Source organism: Sesamum indicum, linkage group LG3 (assembly GCF_000512975.1).
Source record: "Sesamum indicum cultivar Zhongzhi No. 13 linkage group LG3, S_indicum_v1.0, whole genome shotgun sequence".
Taxonomy (NCBI): Eukaryota; Viridiplantae; Streptophyta; class Magnoliopsida; order Lamiales; family Pedaliaceae; genus Sesamum; species Sesamum indicum.
Window position 1 is genome coordinate 8,460,424 of NC_026147.1, and position 14,976 is coordinate 8,475,399.

The following is a 14,976-nucleotide window of genomic DNA, read 5'->3' on the forward strand; positions in this document are numbered from 1 at the left end:
GAAGGAAAACAAAAAAGCAAAAATCATGATTGAAAGACATTGGAAAAATAAAAAAAGAAAAATTTCAAGCAGAAAAGGAGAAGAGATGAAGAAGAACAAGTAATGTGGGGAAGATGATTGTTGAAAAGTTTCAATGGAAGAGAGTGAAAGACAACTGCCCATCTTCCCCTAATCAGTGTTGCAGAGAGCACTTTCGAGCATAGTGCATTTTGATCGAAATCGCACAACGCCGATACACACATTCTCTGCTGTTTTTCTTCCTCAAACCCTAATTTCAAAATAGGAAAACAGATCGAAGATCGCACAACAGATTTGCTTTGCTTCCCCCAACCCTAATTCGAAAATAGAGAGAACTAAAACAAAGTAGAAAGACAGTGATCGAAGATTACAGGTGAATTGCTGGGGTAAGAACTGAGGAAGAAGGCTGCTTCGGTGTTGATTTATACAGGTGATGACGGCCAAGGAGTGATGTGAAGCGATTAGGGTTTCTGGGTTGCTAGGTCAAAATGATTGGCTGTTACCCAAAACGCCCTTCGCATCCATTCAACAACAATTATATATTTTTCAATTATGAATAATATATATTTACTATAAGAATAATTAATACATAAAAAGTAAATTTAGATCATTTTACCGAATTAGCTGATTTTCTTTTTTAAAAAAGATTCCTACTTCTCAAAATTTTTAAGTTAATATTTATTACTTAATCTTATATCAATTAAAATAATAATTTAGTTTTTATAAATAAATATGAAATTTAATTTTTTTTATAAATAATTAATATGTATATTTTTAAAATAGAACTGGTATTAGGTATTATATGGTATATCAATATCAAATATCGATACCGTACTGAATATTGAATTTCTTCCAAATTTATTATCGAACACTAAATTAAACTTTCAGTTCGGTATTTGATACGAACCAAAGTTCTTATATCAATTCAGTTCAATCGATTTATCGAATTGTGCATACTTTTATATATGGTGCTTGTTTAGACAATGTGGTTGTTTCTGGTACAAATTAATCAAAAATAACTTAGTATTAAATATTTAATTTTAATGAGGTTCCAAATGACTAATAAAAGATCATGCATTAAAATTCAATAAAAATGATTCATTTTACAGGTTTGAATCCTTTCTATACATTTGTTATAAATATTTCTTAGTCAATATATCATTACACTAGAAAAAGTACACTTAAGAGAATTTTCATCTACTAACTTTCATATTTTTTTCCCCTATCTATAAATGGTAAAATTACTTTTTTTTTAATTAGTATTTTTCTTTTTCTTTCTCTTGCTTCAAATATTATATTTCAAAGTTATTTTCTTTTTATCAAAATTCTTTCCATATTATCATTTCTATTGCAATAAAAACTTTTAATAGATGGTATTTAATTATTTATACTTTTTAAATATATATGCACATACATCGAATTTGTCACTTACATCTAGTTGAGGTAAATGTCAAGCAATGACAAACTCATGTTTTGTCTCGTTTTTCCTCATTGAGATGAATGTTGTGACCTATGAAGTCTTAGCCTAATGGTTAAGGTTAAAATTAAGGTCTCATGAACAAATTCGAGGTCATGGGTTCAAATCCCACCAAATGTATGGATATATGTCGAACTTTACGTGAGCGTTTATCTCACCATTGAATTATTGTAATTTGTCATCATTATTAATCGTATTGATGTATTGATCTAATGCCGCATTACTCCAATAAAGAAAGAAAAAAGATGAATGTTGTGAAGCAATTTGCAAGAATTAAGGATAGAAGTATTGGTAAAAAGTCCAACAAATAATGAAACTTATATATATTGGAGAAGAGAAATACATTGGCAATGAGAACACACACACACACTCAGCCACCAGTGCTCAGCAGATGCACAACAGCATCACTAACAAGAAACACACCATCTCATAGTATAACTCAAAATCCAAGGAAAGAGGAAAAAAAAAAAACTAAAATCCTACAAAGAAAAAAACAACAATCTCGATCATCATAGTTATTGCTTCCGCAAAACCTTCTTTGCCACATCCATTGGCATTTGCGAAGTAGAAGAAGGTTGCAAAGACAAACACTCTGAGAACTAATAAAATCTGTCGACAGCCTGTGCGCAAAAACCGACCTACAGGCCCTGGTCGATAAGGTAGTCTCCCATCTTCTCGACCACCATGTTACACTGTCCTGGAGTCATTGGTTCCTCGTAGAGGCCAAAAATGAGAGCTTGCCCTGTTTTCTTTACAGTTATACCTCCAGAACCCTGCAATGAAGCACATCTCCAAATAATGAGAATGTTGATGCAAATGCCATGTACTTCACATCAAATCGACTACAATGATCAATACGACATAAAGGGACGGCATCAAATCCCATGTTATCCAGCTGGTTTTGTTAAGGTGGAATAAGCTCTGTGGAAGGTAGACGAATCGTTCTTACAATAGTCAATTGAGTTCCCGGTAAGAACTTGTGCATCGACTAGTTAGACACATAGCATAACTTACAAATGTTAAAAGTACCAACGGACAATACGGCATGATCATAACTTTGCAACAGAGTATAAATGTATGCTGCAGGTAATACTATCCAAGAAGATAGATAGAGCATAAGACGGACCTTCTTCCCACGAATTACAGCGCCGGGTTCTCCTTGAATAACCATATACTTTGCGCCCCCAAGGAAGAGTCCGGTAGGGGCAAGGAATCCAGGCTCATCAAAGTCCTTCACAATGTTACTCACCTCCTCAGGTTTGAACTACATTGAGAGATGCATAAATCCATCAATAAAGATTCATACCAACGGTGTACAACCCTTATTGAGTAGATTTCATGAATCTTGATAAGAAGAATTCTGAAATGCACTACTAAAAGTTCAACAGACATCAATAGCAAACCGCAATGCAAACAAGATTCTTGTAATAGAGAACAATGTCATTCCTCAGGATTCCTTATCATCAGGATGCAGACACAGGATTACGAGACCAAGCATACAAACAATCGATTCCAGTGGCAGAACGCCTCCATGTTCAATAAAAACAAAATAATCTTGATGATAGATGAGAAGCGATTAAAGCTGTCTTAGATTTCAGAACAAAAATTAACCCATATTCATTCTTGTAAATAGGAAAATGCCAGAGTAGGTCAAAGATACAATCTTGAGACGAATGAATCAGTGCCCAGAAAAAGATTCAATCATGCAAAACCAAATCAAGGAAACATAAACAGATGAATCTATGACGGGAATAGCAAGTGGGGTCTGATCAACATTCACAAATTTTGAAGAGAAAGAAAAGTGGATAGATCACCGCGGGGAAGGCGGTGCTCTGAGCCCAGACGCTGCCATCAAGGCCAATGATCGCGGCGGCGGTGAGATGAACACCTTCCACCTCGCCCATCAAGTGATCGTCGACGTAAGTCTGCCACGACATGGTTACGATGTTTTTACTGTGACCCGAAAACAAAAGAAAAGATAAAAAGTAGGTTCTTGATATGAAACGATAGTCCAACTCGCAATGCAAGGTTGTTTTGTGTACGCAGGTGGTTTGTTAACTTTGTTGTCGGAGAGTGGGAAATAAATAACAGTAAAATGGGGAGGGATGGGGGTGAGTATGATTACTGCCCGATTTTGACGTGATGGAATTGAATTGAATGAGTGGCGTTCACGTTGAGTAGGAGTGATAGCGTCTGTTGTCAATGGATGGTGTTCACGTGGGGGGTTTTGTGGGAGCCATGATTGCTGTGCAGGACACGTTTACGCCCAGATTTTACCTTCTCCTTTCAGTTCAAACCAGACATTTTATCCAACAAATTTCACATTCAAACTTAATTTGATGAATCCAATTTTATTAAATGATTTTCAATCCAACATCGAATAATTTGCTTAATATTTTGATTCGTGTATGTTGTTTTGAAGATGTATCTGTCCGAGTAGTGTTTATGAAGAAGTTGTGTGGTTTGGTGATTTGAGTTGTAAGAGTTGCTTGATGTGCATGGGAACCATTTGTTTGGTGGGTCGTGTAGATTACACTCAATATCTAATGTATTGATGAATTAAATAATTGATACATATTTTATTTGTAATAATTTAAAATATATGATCATAATACATGCAATCAGTACATAAAATACTAAAGATATGAATGGTACCGATGAATGTATTTGAATGGGAGCATAATACCGGTATGCAATACTTAAACGCATGGAGTATATTTATACATAGTTGTATGTTTGATGAACCGGAGGGGGTCCTGAGTAGGGCTAAAAAGTATATCGAATTATTCGATACATGATTATATAAGCCTGTTTCAACTCTATTTGTTAAATTTAACAAATTAAACTTGAAAAAACAAATTAAAAATTGTTCCAACTCAATTAGTGTAAAAATAATAATATATACTTAAAACTATCAAATTGTTCCAACTCGACTCGTATTTGATTAAATTAAAACTCGTTTGAGCTCGATTAGATCGATAATCAAATTCAATGCAAACATAATTTTTGATGTTTGATAATAATTCTAATAAATTGAACAATGATATATTCGATCCGATTCGAATAATTTACAGGCCTAGTGTGGAGTCCATCCCAACTCACGCCATTCCACAAACATAGCGGCCCTTTTTACACCAACAAGCCCATTTCTTGGCCTCTTTCTCAGCAACAACTAAAAAGACATTAGCCCAATTGTAGATGTTTCATTTATGAGTAGGTTGTAACGGTTGTACCCCCCCCCCCCCCCCCCCCCACACACCATAAATTATTGCAAATTAAGGACATAGTGATGTTTATAAATTTTCTAACTTTTACATTGTTTGGGCCAAATAAGAAAGATGTACAGACCACCAACACGGTGGTCGAGTACTTATCATCAATTTTTTCATTTAAACATTACGAATTTGAATTCTACTAAGAACATGTCCGACAAAACTTGAAGACCTGGTGGAACATATGGATGAGGAGTATTTTGTAACATTAACTTGATTTATAGAGAATACATATTAGCATATATATGGTGTCTGATCATGCATCATTATCTGCAATCCTTTTCATAGATTTAGTATATTAATAAACACTAACTTTGGATAGGAGTGAGAGTGAATGATTGGACTTTTGTGAATAAATTAAAATTTAGGTTAGTATCAATTGCAACATTAGGTATGATCTTATTTTGACTTAATCCTTCTCATAAAATTACTAAATATTTAATAAATGCATTTAATTTGTATATATATACACACACACACTCTCCCTTTAATTTATCTTTTTGTCCTATCATCTAATTTTGGAATAAAGAAGTCATAAAAACATTTGGAATAAAGAAGTAATTAAAATTACCTAATTATGAAGCATAAGTATATGAATGAGTTGATAATCATCCTATATAGTACATAGGATCAGGCACTTTGAAGGTTCGGTTGCCGGCATCGGCGCCCAGCAAATCGCTCCACTGATCTCCTATGTTTCCCACTATTCTGTACCCTTCGTCCACCACCTCCCTTCTTTTCTTCGACTTGTACACCAGCGCTGCTCCCTCCTCAGCTTCTCCCCTGCAACCACACATATATCTTGTAATATACTCTTCCCTTTCATCCCTTCAATAAATTTATTGATTTTGTTGATATTAATAAATTTTCCGTACTTGAAGATGAGCTTTAGCCAGGAGTGATAACCAGCTGCATATAAATTGGCTGTCCTGATGCGTCTGAATGCGTCTGATCCTCCGGTCAAGAACACTGCTTTGATGCCTAGTGACAATAACGTTTTGTACAGTCGCCGGACCGCCGGCACAGGCGGCGCTTTCCCTTCCGTCACCCACTCGTTGAACTTTGTCCCATTGTATGGTAATGCCCTACGTACACCACAACATACATGCACCATTAATTAATCTTCTGTGGCGCATTATTAAACTATATATATATATATGTATATTGCAATTTGAATTTTTTAATTATACATTAATTTAAAATTTGATATTTAATTTTAAGAATAATTACATTTATACCCTAACTTATATTCTATTTACACAAATTATTCATACCTTTTTGTATAACTACGTACAAAAAAAACTACCCCTAACAGTCAAAAAATAAAGGTAGTTTGTGTAGTAATACTAACTTTATAGAGGTGTGTGTTTAATTTTATAAAAAATAAAGAGTGGTTAGTGTAAGTGATAATAATACTTTAGTGGGTGTATGTATTATTATCTAAAGATTAAGGATAATTTATGTAAATATACCATAGATCAAGGTGTGTAAATATAATTATCCCATTTTATATATACATACTATATATATAGAAGAATTTACATTATTAATATATTTAAAATATATTTTATGCTTGTATTGTATATATACATGTATTAATATTTTACAAAATATAATTTGAAACAAGTTGAAGAAATTGATTTTTTCTTTGTAATACAAAAGTAGTCAAACAAATTCAAATGATTTGTTGTTAGAAATTTTAATTTTGAAAATTCATCAATTCATATGTAATCTCGTATATTTGCTTAAAATTTAAATTCTTTTAATTCCAATGTCGAAATGGAATTATAATATTAGAATAAAGTAATTAAAAATAGCAAATTAATACCCAAATTGGACATCAGAGCGAGCGTAGTAAGGAAGATTAGAAAGCGTGGTTTCATCAATATCAAACACCCAAACATCCTTCCCATCGCCGCCGAGTTTGAGGCTCTTGGCGTACTCAATGGCGGCGTCCGCCACCACCTCGCAGTCGTGGCGGGACCGCTTTCCCAGCATGTAGGTGCCGACATATCGCGGCCGGAGGAGGTGGATTGGGTTGAAGGCGTCGGATTTTGCAAGGGAAGTGGAAATCAGAGTTGCTAGGATCAGAAAAATCGCGAGCCCCATCTGCTGAGGGGAATGTGTCACCAGTTTGTGCAGTGCGGGCATGTTTGTATAATTGTATGCTTTCTGGGCCGTTTAAATAATGTCACGCTTCCCAAATTACCCTTGATTTTGCAGAAAATTACCGGTGTGCAGTTTCACGTGTTTTACTTGACCATCCCATCCGTTGCCCCCCTAATTTCTTTATTATGATATAATTATATCATGAATTTTATTAATTTAATAATTAATATACGTAAATTGATCTTTTAGTTATGGAATTTATGAGAGAAAAATGTTTTTTCTTTTTATATAATATAAAATAGATATAGATTAACTAATAACTATTGCTTAACTTCAAATCAATGGCTCAAATTCAATCGCGGACGTCACATGCGCACACTGAAGCAGGCAGAGGGTATTCATGTCCACTTCCTATGGAAATCATCCATCAGATGAACCCTAATCATATAAAAGAGTTCATCATCATCTTAAGTAGCAGGATCAATAATGTTTTAGACTAATGATTATGGATGAAATTTTATAAATAAGTTCAAGGTCATAACTTAGTATCTTATTAATATTTGGCTATATGTCTCACATTATGTAAATACTCATCTTACATTACGTGAATTATTGTAATTTATTTTTTTATATTGATATACTAATTGAATTAATATATTACTTAATTTATTGAAATATTAATATAATGATGTACGTAATTATCGGTTTAAAAAAAAAAAAAAAAAGCGTACATAATACGAGGCACTTTCATAGCACGGTTTCCGACATTGTCACGGAGCAAATCGCTCCACTGATCTCCTATGTTTCCCACTATTCTGTAACCTTGTGCTGAGGTTCCCTCATTGGCTTTTCCCCTGTACCCACATGTCTACATTTGATTTGGTTCGAACCAAAAATAATTATGTAATAGATATATATTTTAAGTATTCTCTTTATAATTAATCAGGTCTGACAAACTCTGGATAAGATTTCATGGGCGAGATTCAACTCCTATGAAGGGATTCACACTGTCTATTACTTTGAACTGGAAATCTATCGGCAAGAGGATGTTGCTAATGATTATCTTCAAGACTTGAACATCTAAAGACAGCTGCATAAAGTGAAACAGTGCATCAAAGAGTGGTAGAAAGTGCCCAGAAATAAAGTCTTGCAGAGTTGGGTGGCGAGAATCAGATTGTGTCGTTGATCAACATAAGTATGCCAATAGGCAAACAGAAAAGGATTCAAACAATCAACATTCTCCCTTGAAGCACAATCTTGCAATTTTTATAACCAAGAAAGAAAAGACATGATGGTCCATTTGTGGGATGATCAAATTATCCATCTTGAAAACAATGAGGTACAAAGAAACTATAAAATGCCTAGATCCCGTCAAAAAGAAATATATAAAGAGAGCAAGCTGAACGACAATGAAGATGCAGATGGCAATATATTTAATAGAATTTTCAGGACATTCTTCTTTACCCATAAGATCAGTTTAATTTGGAACAAGAGTCTTACATAGTACAAGAAAAATGTCGAAAGGGGCCAACAGCAGGTGAAAATCCAGCTTGTTTTTTGATCCTCTGCATGTAACAACTTGACCGTGCACAGAATTAGTCAGTGGTTCTGCTGCATTCTCCAGTTCAGAGAAATTCAACTTGATCTGGCAACCAGAGTTGCAGAAAATATGAGCAACCTTCGCGCATAAAACTATAGAAACTTAATTCAATTTGCACCCTCCATAATTCACTGGAAGTTAGATGTAGAGCCACAGCCAGTAGATTGACACTATGTCATTTCTGCTAAGACAAATGAAGCATCACAAACCAGTACATTGTTTGTGCTGCATCTCAAACCAAACTGGGGTTTGTTGGTTTCATCATCTTTGTGCCATATACACCCTAGAATAGTGTCTCCAAATCACCTTCACAATGCTCTTTCCACCATGGTCAGGCAACGAAATTTTGAGTCATTTTGTTGGCTGTGCAGCAAAACCAGACAATGTGGAAGCAAAAACCATAAGCAACTTGACACAATAATATGACAGCTTCAATTATCTTTATCACCTTAATGGACTAACAACCCAACCAGTAATTGGACTCTGCCTTCGAATTCTACGGGTCCTTTGAGAACCACTCTGTAATCTCTCAAGAATAGCATAAGTGATTGAATCGGGAGAAAGCCCCTGTTCTTTAATTTTTGAATATAAATCAACAGCATCTGCAGTTCTCCCGGACTTTTCAAGACAGTCTAGTAAAATATTGTATGTTACAATATTTGGGCAACATCCTTCAGCAAGCATTTCATCAAACAAGCTACATGCCATCTCAACTTTATCCGTCTTGCCAAAACACTCTATTAGCGTACTATACGTGACAACATCAGGATTCATACCCCTTTCTTGCATTTCTTTGAACCTCATGTGTGCTTCATCAAGATCACCATTTTTGCCCAAACAATTAATCAATGAATTGTAAGAGACAACATCTGGTTTGCAATCACTATTCTCAAGTTCTTCAAAAATTCTAACAGCATCATCAACTCTCCCAGCTCTACCAAAGCTCGATATTAAAATATTGTAAGTAAAAATGTCTGGTTTAGGTCCATCTTGTTTCATTTTCTCGTATAGATCAAGAAGATGGGCTATCTGTTTTGTTTTTCCTAAAGCAGAGAAAACGGTGTTGTACATAAAAGTATCTGACAATATTCCCTTTTCATGAGTCTTACCTAACATGTCGATTGCCTCGGTAACTTTCCCAGTTTTGCATAAGCTCTCCAACATGGCGAGATAAGCATCCCTATCTCCCTTGTCATGGAAACGCCACATATTACAAAATAACCTGTGTGCTTCAGTTGCATGGCCGAGTTTGCTTAGCATTCTCACAAGGTATCCATAGATTGACCTATTCATGTATTTGTTCGAGATTTCCATTACTTCATCCATTCTACCAAGCTGTCCCTCTGCAGCCAAAACATTGAGAATGAGACTGTATGTGAATTCATTTGGCCTGCAATTGTTTTCTACCATCTTAGAAAAGACAACCATAGTTTTGTCCACCATTCGGCTCTTAGCAAGTGCCTCGATCACAGTATTATAAGCCATTGAGTTGGCATGACAACCCTTTGATAGCATTTCCTGAAATAAAGCCAATGCCTCGTTGGGCTTGCCCAACCTTCCAATCATCCTTATCAGAATGGTGTATGTGTATTCATCAGGTTCACAGTGCTTCTTTTTCATGTCTTCAAACACCTGGTAAACCTGATCAACCTGACAAGATGCTGCATCACATCAGACCATTAGATTCTATACAAATCACATTTTCAACATCCAAAAGTTTAAACTATCTTGCATATAGATTCAACCAGGGTGTAAGTAATTGTCACACAGTTCCCAGTGAAGCCACATAAACCAACATGATATTGGATATTCAATATTGCCTCCATTTTTTACCAAATATTGGTTTTTAGAGGCTCAAACATTAGTTATTCGTAATGGATACTTTGCAGAAGCCAAAATGCAGTTTCATTGTCAGGCGCCATACGCAGTAATGCAAACATATTTCTTTCTTTCTTCTTTGTAACTACTTTATCTACTTCAACAAAATCAAACAGCAAATTAATCAAAAACCTCATTTACTCTTCAAAGCTTGTACCTTTAATAAACAAAGATCATAAAAATTCAATACAAGAACTTCACATTCACATGAAACAGCATACAAACCTAAAACCACGAAAATCATATCAATTGACTGAATAATAAAACCTTTTCATCTTTAGCAAGCGCATGAAGAAGCATGTTGTACCCAAAGCTATCCAGCTTGTAACCTTTTCTCCGCATCTCTCTGTAAACCTGCAATGCTCGAGTCAAATCGTCTGCTCTCAAGTACGCCTGCAGAAGACACTTATAAGTATAACAAGTAAACCTCAAATCCCATTTCTTCACCAAATCCAAGCATTTCTCCAATCCTTGGACACCATCAAAAGCACCAATCAGTATATTAATGGTGGAGATGTTACCAGGAGTTCCTAATTTCTCCATTAAATTGATAATTTCCTTCATTTTATCAATCTTGTCAGGGAGAGATGACTTTGAGAGAATTAACAAAATGCGGTTGTAGGTAAAAGCATCGTGACGGAAGTTCCGGATATGTGACGAACAAAAGTGGAAAAACTCAAGTGCTAGGGTTGGGGATTTAAGCGATTTGAGCATTTCTGAAACTTCTGAGGGAGTTGGGGTTACGGTGACGGTCTGCAGGAACTCGGAGAGATCGAGAAAGGGGTCCGGAGATGACTCGGCGGACTTTGATTGGAGGATTTTGGTCACTTTGCAGATGAGGTCACGGCGGGGAAAAGGGTAGCCGCGGACGTCAGAGATGAGGGTGGGAGCGGAGACGGATACTTCTATAGCAGAGAAGCGGCCCTTGTTGGTTGTCGTCACAACTTTTCCGGTGTACTTGGTGGCGTAGCCACGGCGCAAGAAGTGGCGGAGATGGTGGCCCATGGTACGGAGTTTTAGCTTCCGCCTTATTGTTGACTCAAGACTGTAAGGTTTGTTGACCTATATATAGCCCTCCATAATATTTGTGTGAATATATGTATATATATATCCAGTTGAATGTATCCACCATTTAGCAACTTTAGTTCACACTGTAGAGAAACATACAAAAAGGCACGGCAGAGAAGATGCTGATGAGTTCTATTCATGCCTGTTAAGTTTCTTGTAGCTTCCAGCATAAACTCATCACTTCCATCATGAAGAAACAAACAGAAAAACAAGAATTAAAAAGAAACCCACAAAGGATTGAAAAGCTCCACTTGTTATAGACAACTGTGTAAGAAATGGGAAGTAGTGAAACTAACAAGACAAAGACTGTAGCAGGAGAAGCAGGCTACGTACTGGAAGATGTTCCTCACCTCTCTGATTATATTCCTCACCTCCCCGTAAGCATGCAATCACACACACACACACACATGTTTTTCTGTGTTGTATACATATACAGATATATATATATATATATATGAAGATGGGATCAGTTATCAGTAATTTCTTATGCACGATGGAATATTTGATGTTTTAAGGCAACATGGTTTGATTCAGTGTTAGAAAGGATATCAGCTTTTATATTAACCTGTTTGTAATATGTGCAGGCGTATCTCAATCCACTGCAAGATAATCCTTCCTACTCAGTTGTCAAGTAAGAATGGCAGCTCGACCCTCAATTGTCTTCTTCAGTATTTTCTGTGTGTGTGTTTTCTCTGTGATGTATTCTGTTCACTCATTGTGTGCCAGGCAATACTTTGTTAACAAGGATGACAGTGTTACACACAAGGTACAAATAAGTCTCTTTCTTGTTACCTCAGGCTAAGGATATCATTGCAGTATAATTCTTTGAATTTCTTGGTAGATTCATAAGCATGAGGGCTGCAGTTGTGACAGTTTTAGTTGTGGTCTAGCATGTCATGTTTTGAAATATCTCAATTAGATGAGATGGTGCTCTACTTTGCTTTCTTAATCATTGTTTGGTAGTTTAGCTAATATTGTTTTTTGTTTGATCTGTATGTAGATTGTTGTTCACAAGGATAGTCCGAGAGGTACTCACTTTCGTCGTGCTGGACCTCGTCAAAAGGTTTCTCCTTTTTTTCTCATTACACTTTGAAACTTAGATTTGAATGAGGAAAATAGTGAAAGAAGCATCCCTTTTTTTATTCTTTCTATTTTATTGGAACCGAAAGGGGAATTAAAGGGAAACAATTATGTGAAAGGGATACTGAGAATCGTTTACTAGTTATAAGTTTGACATCATATCTTTTTCACAATACTACATACATCGTATTTTGTCAAGAATGAAGTCTGGGAGACATTAGTTTTTGTTGATGCACGTTCATGGAGGGTAAGATCAATGTATGATGAATATATTGGATCTTTTTGCAGGTGTACTTTGAGTCTGATGAAGTCCTTGCATGCATAGTAACTTGTGGGGGGCTATGCCCTGGTATAAACACAGTGATAAGGGAATTAGTATGTGGTCTGCATTACATGTATGGAGTGAGCAGCGTTCTTGGAATAGAGGTGAGAAATTGTTTGCACGTTATTCTTTAAATAATGCTCGACTCGTTCCCAAGATAGCTCATCTCCCTGGCTGCAATTCTAGATGATTGTTATATTTGTTGCGAGAACTCTTTCAAAAGTTTGGGTACTCTTTAAGCTCTCAGTTTTTGGACTTTCATGTTCAAGAGTCAGAGTATGGTTTGCTGTTAACAGATGGTTTCTTGTGCATACAGAGCGGATACAGAGGTTTCTACTCAAAGAATACCATTCCTTTAACACCAAAAGTTGTCGATGACATTCACAAACGTGGTGGTAGTATTATTGGGACATCACGAGGAGGCCATGATACATCAAAAGTAGTTGATAGCATCCAAGACCGAGGTATCAATCAGGTGGGATTTGCATTTGATGCTAAAACGCAGATTTTTTTGGAGGCTTGAGGTTTCTAATACTTGGCATTTCAGGTTTACATAATAGGAGGAGATGGCACTCAACAGGGAGCATTGTTGATTTTTGAGGTAATGTTGTGAGAATTAACTTAAGAGTAACTCAGACATGTAACAATTACAGCCCTGTAATTCTACACTATCTATTATGTATTATATGCATTTAAGTGCAGGAGATCAGAAGACGGGGTCTGAAAGTTTCTGTGGTCGGAATACCTAAGACCATTGACAACGACATCCCGGTAACCCCCCAAGCCCACGCGTTAAACTGTGATTCAATCATGTTTCATTGCAGCTCCGGTCTTTAGCAATAAAAATTCGTATTGAGGTCTTGGATGCTCGACTCTGTCTCAGGTTATAGACAAATCTTTTGGTTTTGATACTTCTGTTGAGGAAGCTCAACGAGCAATCAATGCAGCTCATGTTGAAGCAAATAGCATCGAAAATGGTGTTGGAGTTGTCAAATTGACGGGGCGTTACAGTGGTGAGCATCTCTTGGATTATTATAGCGTACACTAATGGAGTGAAATCTGATAGATATGCTTCTCTTTTGGATTAAACCTGTATCCCTTAATGTTTAAACTGCTGCTAAGAAATCTACACATAGGAAAGATAAAGTCTTCTTGTACAGGGATACAAGTTTAGTTTATCAATCATAGAGCAAGAATTACAGATATGATTGATACTGTATTCAACCATTTATGATGTTATCTATAAAATTTATGATCCTGTAATTAAGTATTAGAGTCCAATTCCCATAATTGATGCAGGATTCATAGCAATGTACGCTACTCTTGCCAGTCGAGACGTAGACTGCTGTTTGATTCCAGAATCTCCGTTTTATCTGGAAGGACCTGGAGGACTTTTTGAATACATAAGGAAACGGCTCAAGGAAAACGGGCACATGGTCATTGTAATTGCTGAAGGTGCAGGGCAAGAGCTTCTTGCTAAAAACATGCATGACATGGACCAGCTGGATCCGTCAGAAACCAAGTTGCTTCAAGACGTCGGCCTCTGGATAACTGAGAAAATTAAGGTAAATTCTGAAAGAAAACTTGTTGCAGATTCCATTGCAAAAAGGGTGACGAAAAGGACACCTTGTAATAGTGTTCTTGATGTTGCAGGATCATTTCACAAAAGAACGAAAAATGATCATAAACGTCAAGTACATTGGTGATTTTTATCTCTTTTCATCCCTACTTTTCTCACTTCCTCATTTCAGCACAAAACTATCAACAGTCAGTAGCAATGAACAGTTACTTGTATTTGCCAGATCCAACATATATGATACGAGCAATCCCAAGCAATGCTTCGGATAACGTCTACTGTACACTTTTAGCTCACAGTGCAATCCATGGCGCTATGGCAGGCTATACAGGCTTTGTTGTCGGCCCTGTAAACGGCAGGCATGCTTATATACCATTTCATGTAAGTGAACAACCAATCCTTTTATCGTGAATGTGGTATTCCATTTCTTTACTAACTTGTCCCAAGTAATGTTTTTTCTCGATTTTAACTGGAAGAGAATCAATGAGAGAAGGAACAAGGTGGTGATAACAGACAGGATGTGGGCAAGGCTCTTGTCTTCAACTAACCAGCCAAGTTTCTTGAATCCCAAAGATG

General features: G+C 36.2%; 4 protein-coding genes across 4 annotated transcripts; 1 reads left to right on the forward strand and 3 right to left on the reverse strand.

Moving 5' to 3' along the window:
* On the reverse strand, nucleotides 1,784-3,586 carry LOC105157698 (profilin). Its single transcript, XM_011074143.2, has 3 exons — nucleotides 3,310-3,586; nucleotides 2,622-2,759; nucleotides 1,784-2,268 (listed from the first exon to the last, which is right to left on the reverse strand). The coding sequence occupies exons 1-3, from the start codon at nucleotides 3,430-3,432 to the stop codon at nucleotides 2,134-2,136; spliced, it is 396 nt and encodes a 131-aa protein (XP_011072445.1). The 5' UTR covers nucleotides 3,433-3,586; the 3' UTR covers nucleotides 1,784-2,133.
* On the reverse strand, nucleotides 5,279-6,975 carry LOC105157700 (acid phosphatase 1-like). Its single transcript, XM_011074144.2, has 3 exons — nucleotides 6,596-6,975; nucleotides 5,643-5,852; nucleotides 5,279-5,550 (listed from the first exon to the last, which is right to left on the reverse strand). Exons 1-3 carry the CDS (start codon nucleotides 6,916-6,918, stop codon nucleotides 5,376-5,378), a joined length of 708 nt encoding a protein of 235 aa, XP_011072446.2. The 5' UTR covers nucleotides 6,919-6,975; the 3' UTR covers nucleotides 5,279-5,375.
* LOC105157701 (pentatricopeptide repeat-containing protein At1g51965, mitochondrial) lies at nucleotides 8,400-11,434 on the reverse strand. The gene is made up of 2 exons (XM_011074145.2): nucleotides 10,622-11,434; nucleotides 8,400-10,126 (listed from the first exon to the last, which is right to left on the reverse strand). The coding sequence occupies exons 1-2, from the start codon at nucleotides 11,357-11,359 to the stop codon at nucleotides 8,921-8,923; spliced, it is 1,944 nt and encodes a 647-aa protein (XP_011072447.1). The 5' UTR covers nucleotides 11,360-11,434; the 3' UTR covers nucleotides 8,400-8,920.
* On the forward strand, nucleotides 11,524-14,975 carry LOC105157834 (ATP-dependent 6-phosphofructokinase 3-like; the record flags this gene model as incomplete). The annotated part of the gene is made up of 13 exons (XM_011074331.2): nucleotides 11,524-11,799; nucleotides 12,007-12,053; nucleotides 12,149-12,188; nucleotides 12,423-12,485; nucleotides 12,791-12,928; nucleotides 13,141-13,299; nucleotides 13,372-13,425; nucleotides 13,527-13,595; nucleotides 13,708-13,837; nucleotides 14,124-14,389; nucleotides 14,478-14,526; nucleotides 14,627-14,781; nucleotides 14,877-14,975. Coding segments are annotated over exons 1-13 (1,371 nt in total), but the record flags the coding sequence as incomplete, so codon positions are not given.

Excerpts from the sequence above, each read along its gene's own strand:
- LOC105157698 (XM_011074143.2), bottom strand. The coding sequence starts at position 3,432 with ATGTCGTGGCAGACTTACGTCGACGATCACTTGATGGGCGAGGTGGAA. Across the intron at positions 2,760-3,309 it reads AGAGCACCGCCTTCCCCGCG|TTCAAACCTGAGGAGGTGAG; the intron begins GTGATCTATCCA and ends CTCTCAATGTAG. Across the intron at positions 2,269-2,621 it reads CTGTAATTCGTGGGAAGAAG|GGTTCTGGAGGTATAACTGT; the intron begins GTCCGTCTTATG and ends GCTTCATTGCAG.
- LOC105157700 (XM_011074144.2), bottom strand. The coding sequence starts at position 6,918 with ATGCCCGCACTGCACAAACTGGTGACACATTCCCCTCAGCAGATGGGG. Across the intron at positions 5,853-6,595 it reads CGCTCTGATGTCCAATTTGG|GGCATTACCATACAATGGGA; the intron begins GTATTAATTTGC and ends TGGTGTACGTAG. Across the intron at positions 5,551-5,642 it reads TGGCTAAAGCTCATCTTCAA|GGGAGAAGCTGAGGAGGGAG; the intron begins GTACGGAAAATT and ends GTGTGGTTGCAG.
- LOC105157701 (XM_011074145.2), bottom strand. The coding sequence starts at position 11,359 with ATGGGCCACCATCTCCGCCACTTCTTGCGCCGTGGCTACGCCACCAAG. Across the intron at positions 10,127-10,621 it reads CGCTTGCTAAAGATGAAAAG|GTTGATCAGGTTTACCAGGT; the intron begins GTTTTATTATTC and ends GCATCTTGTCAG.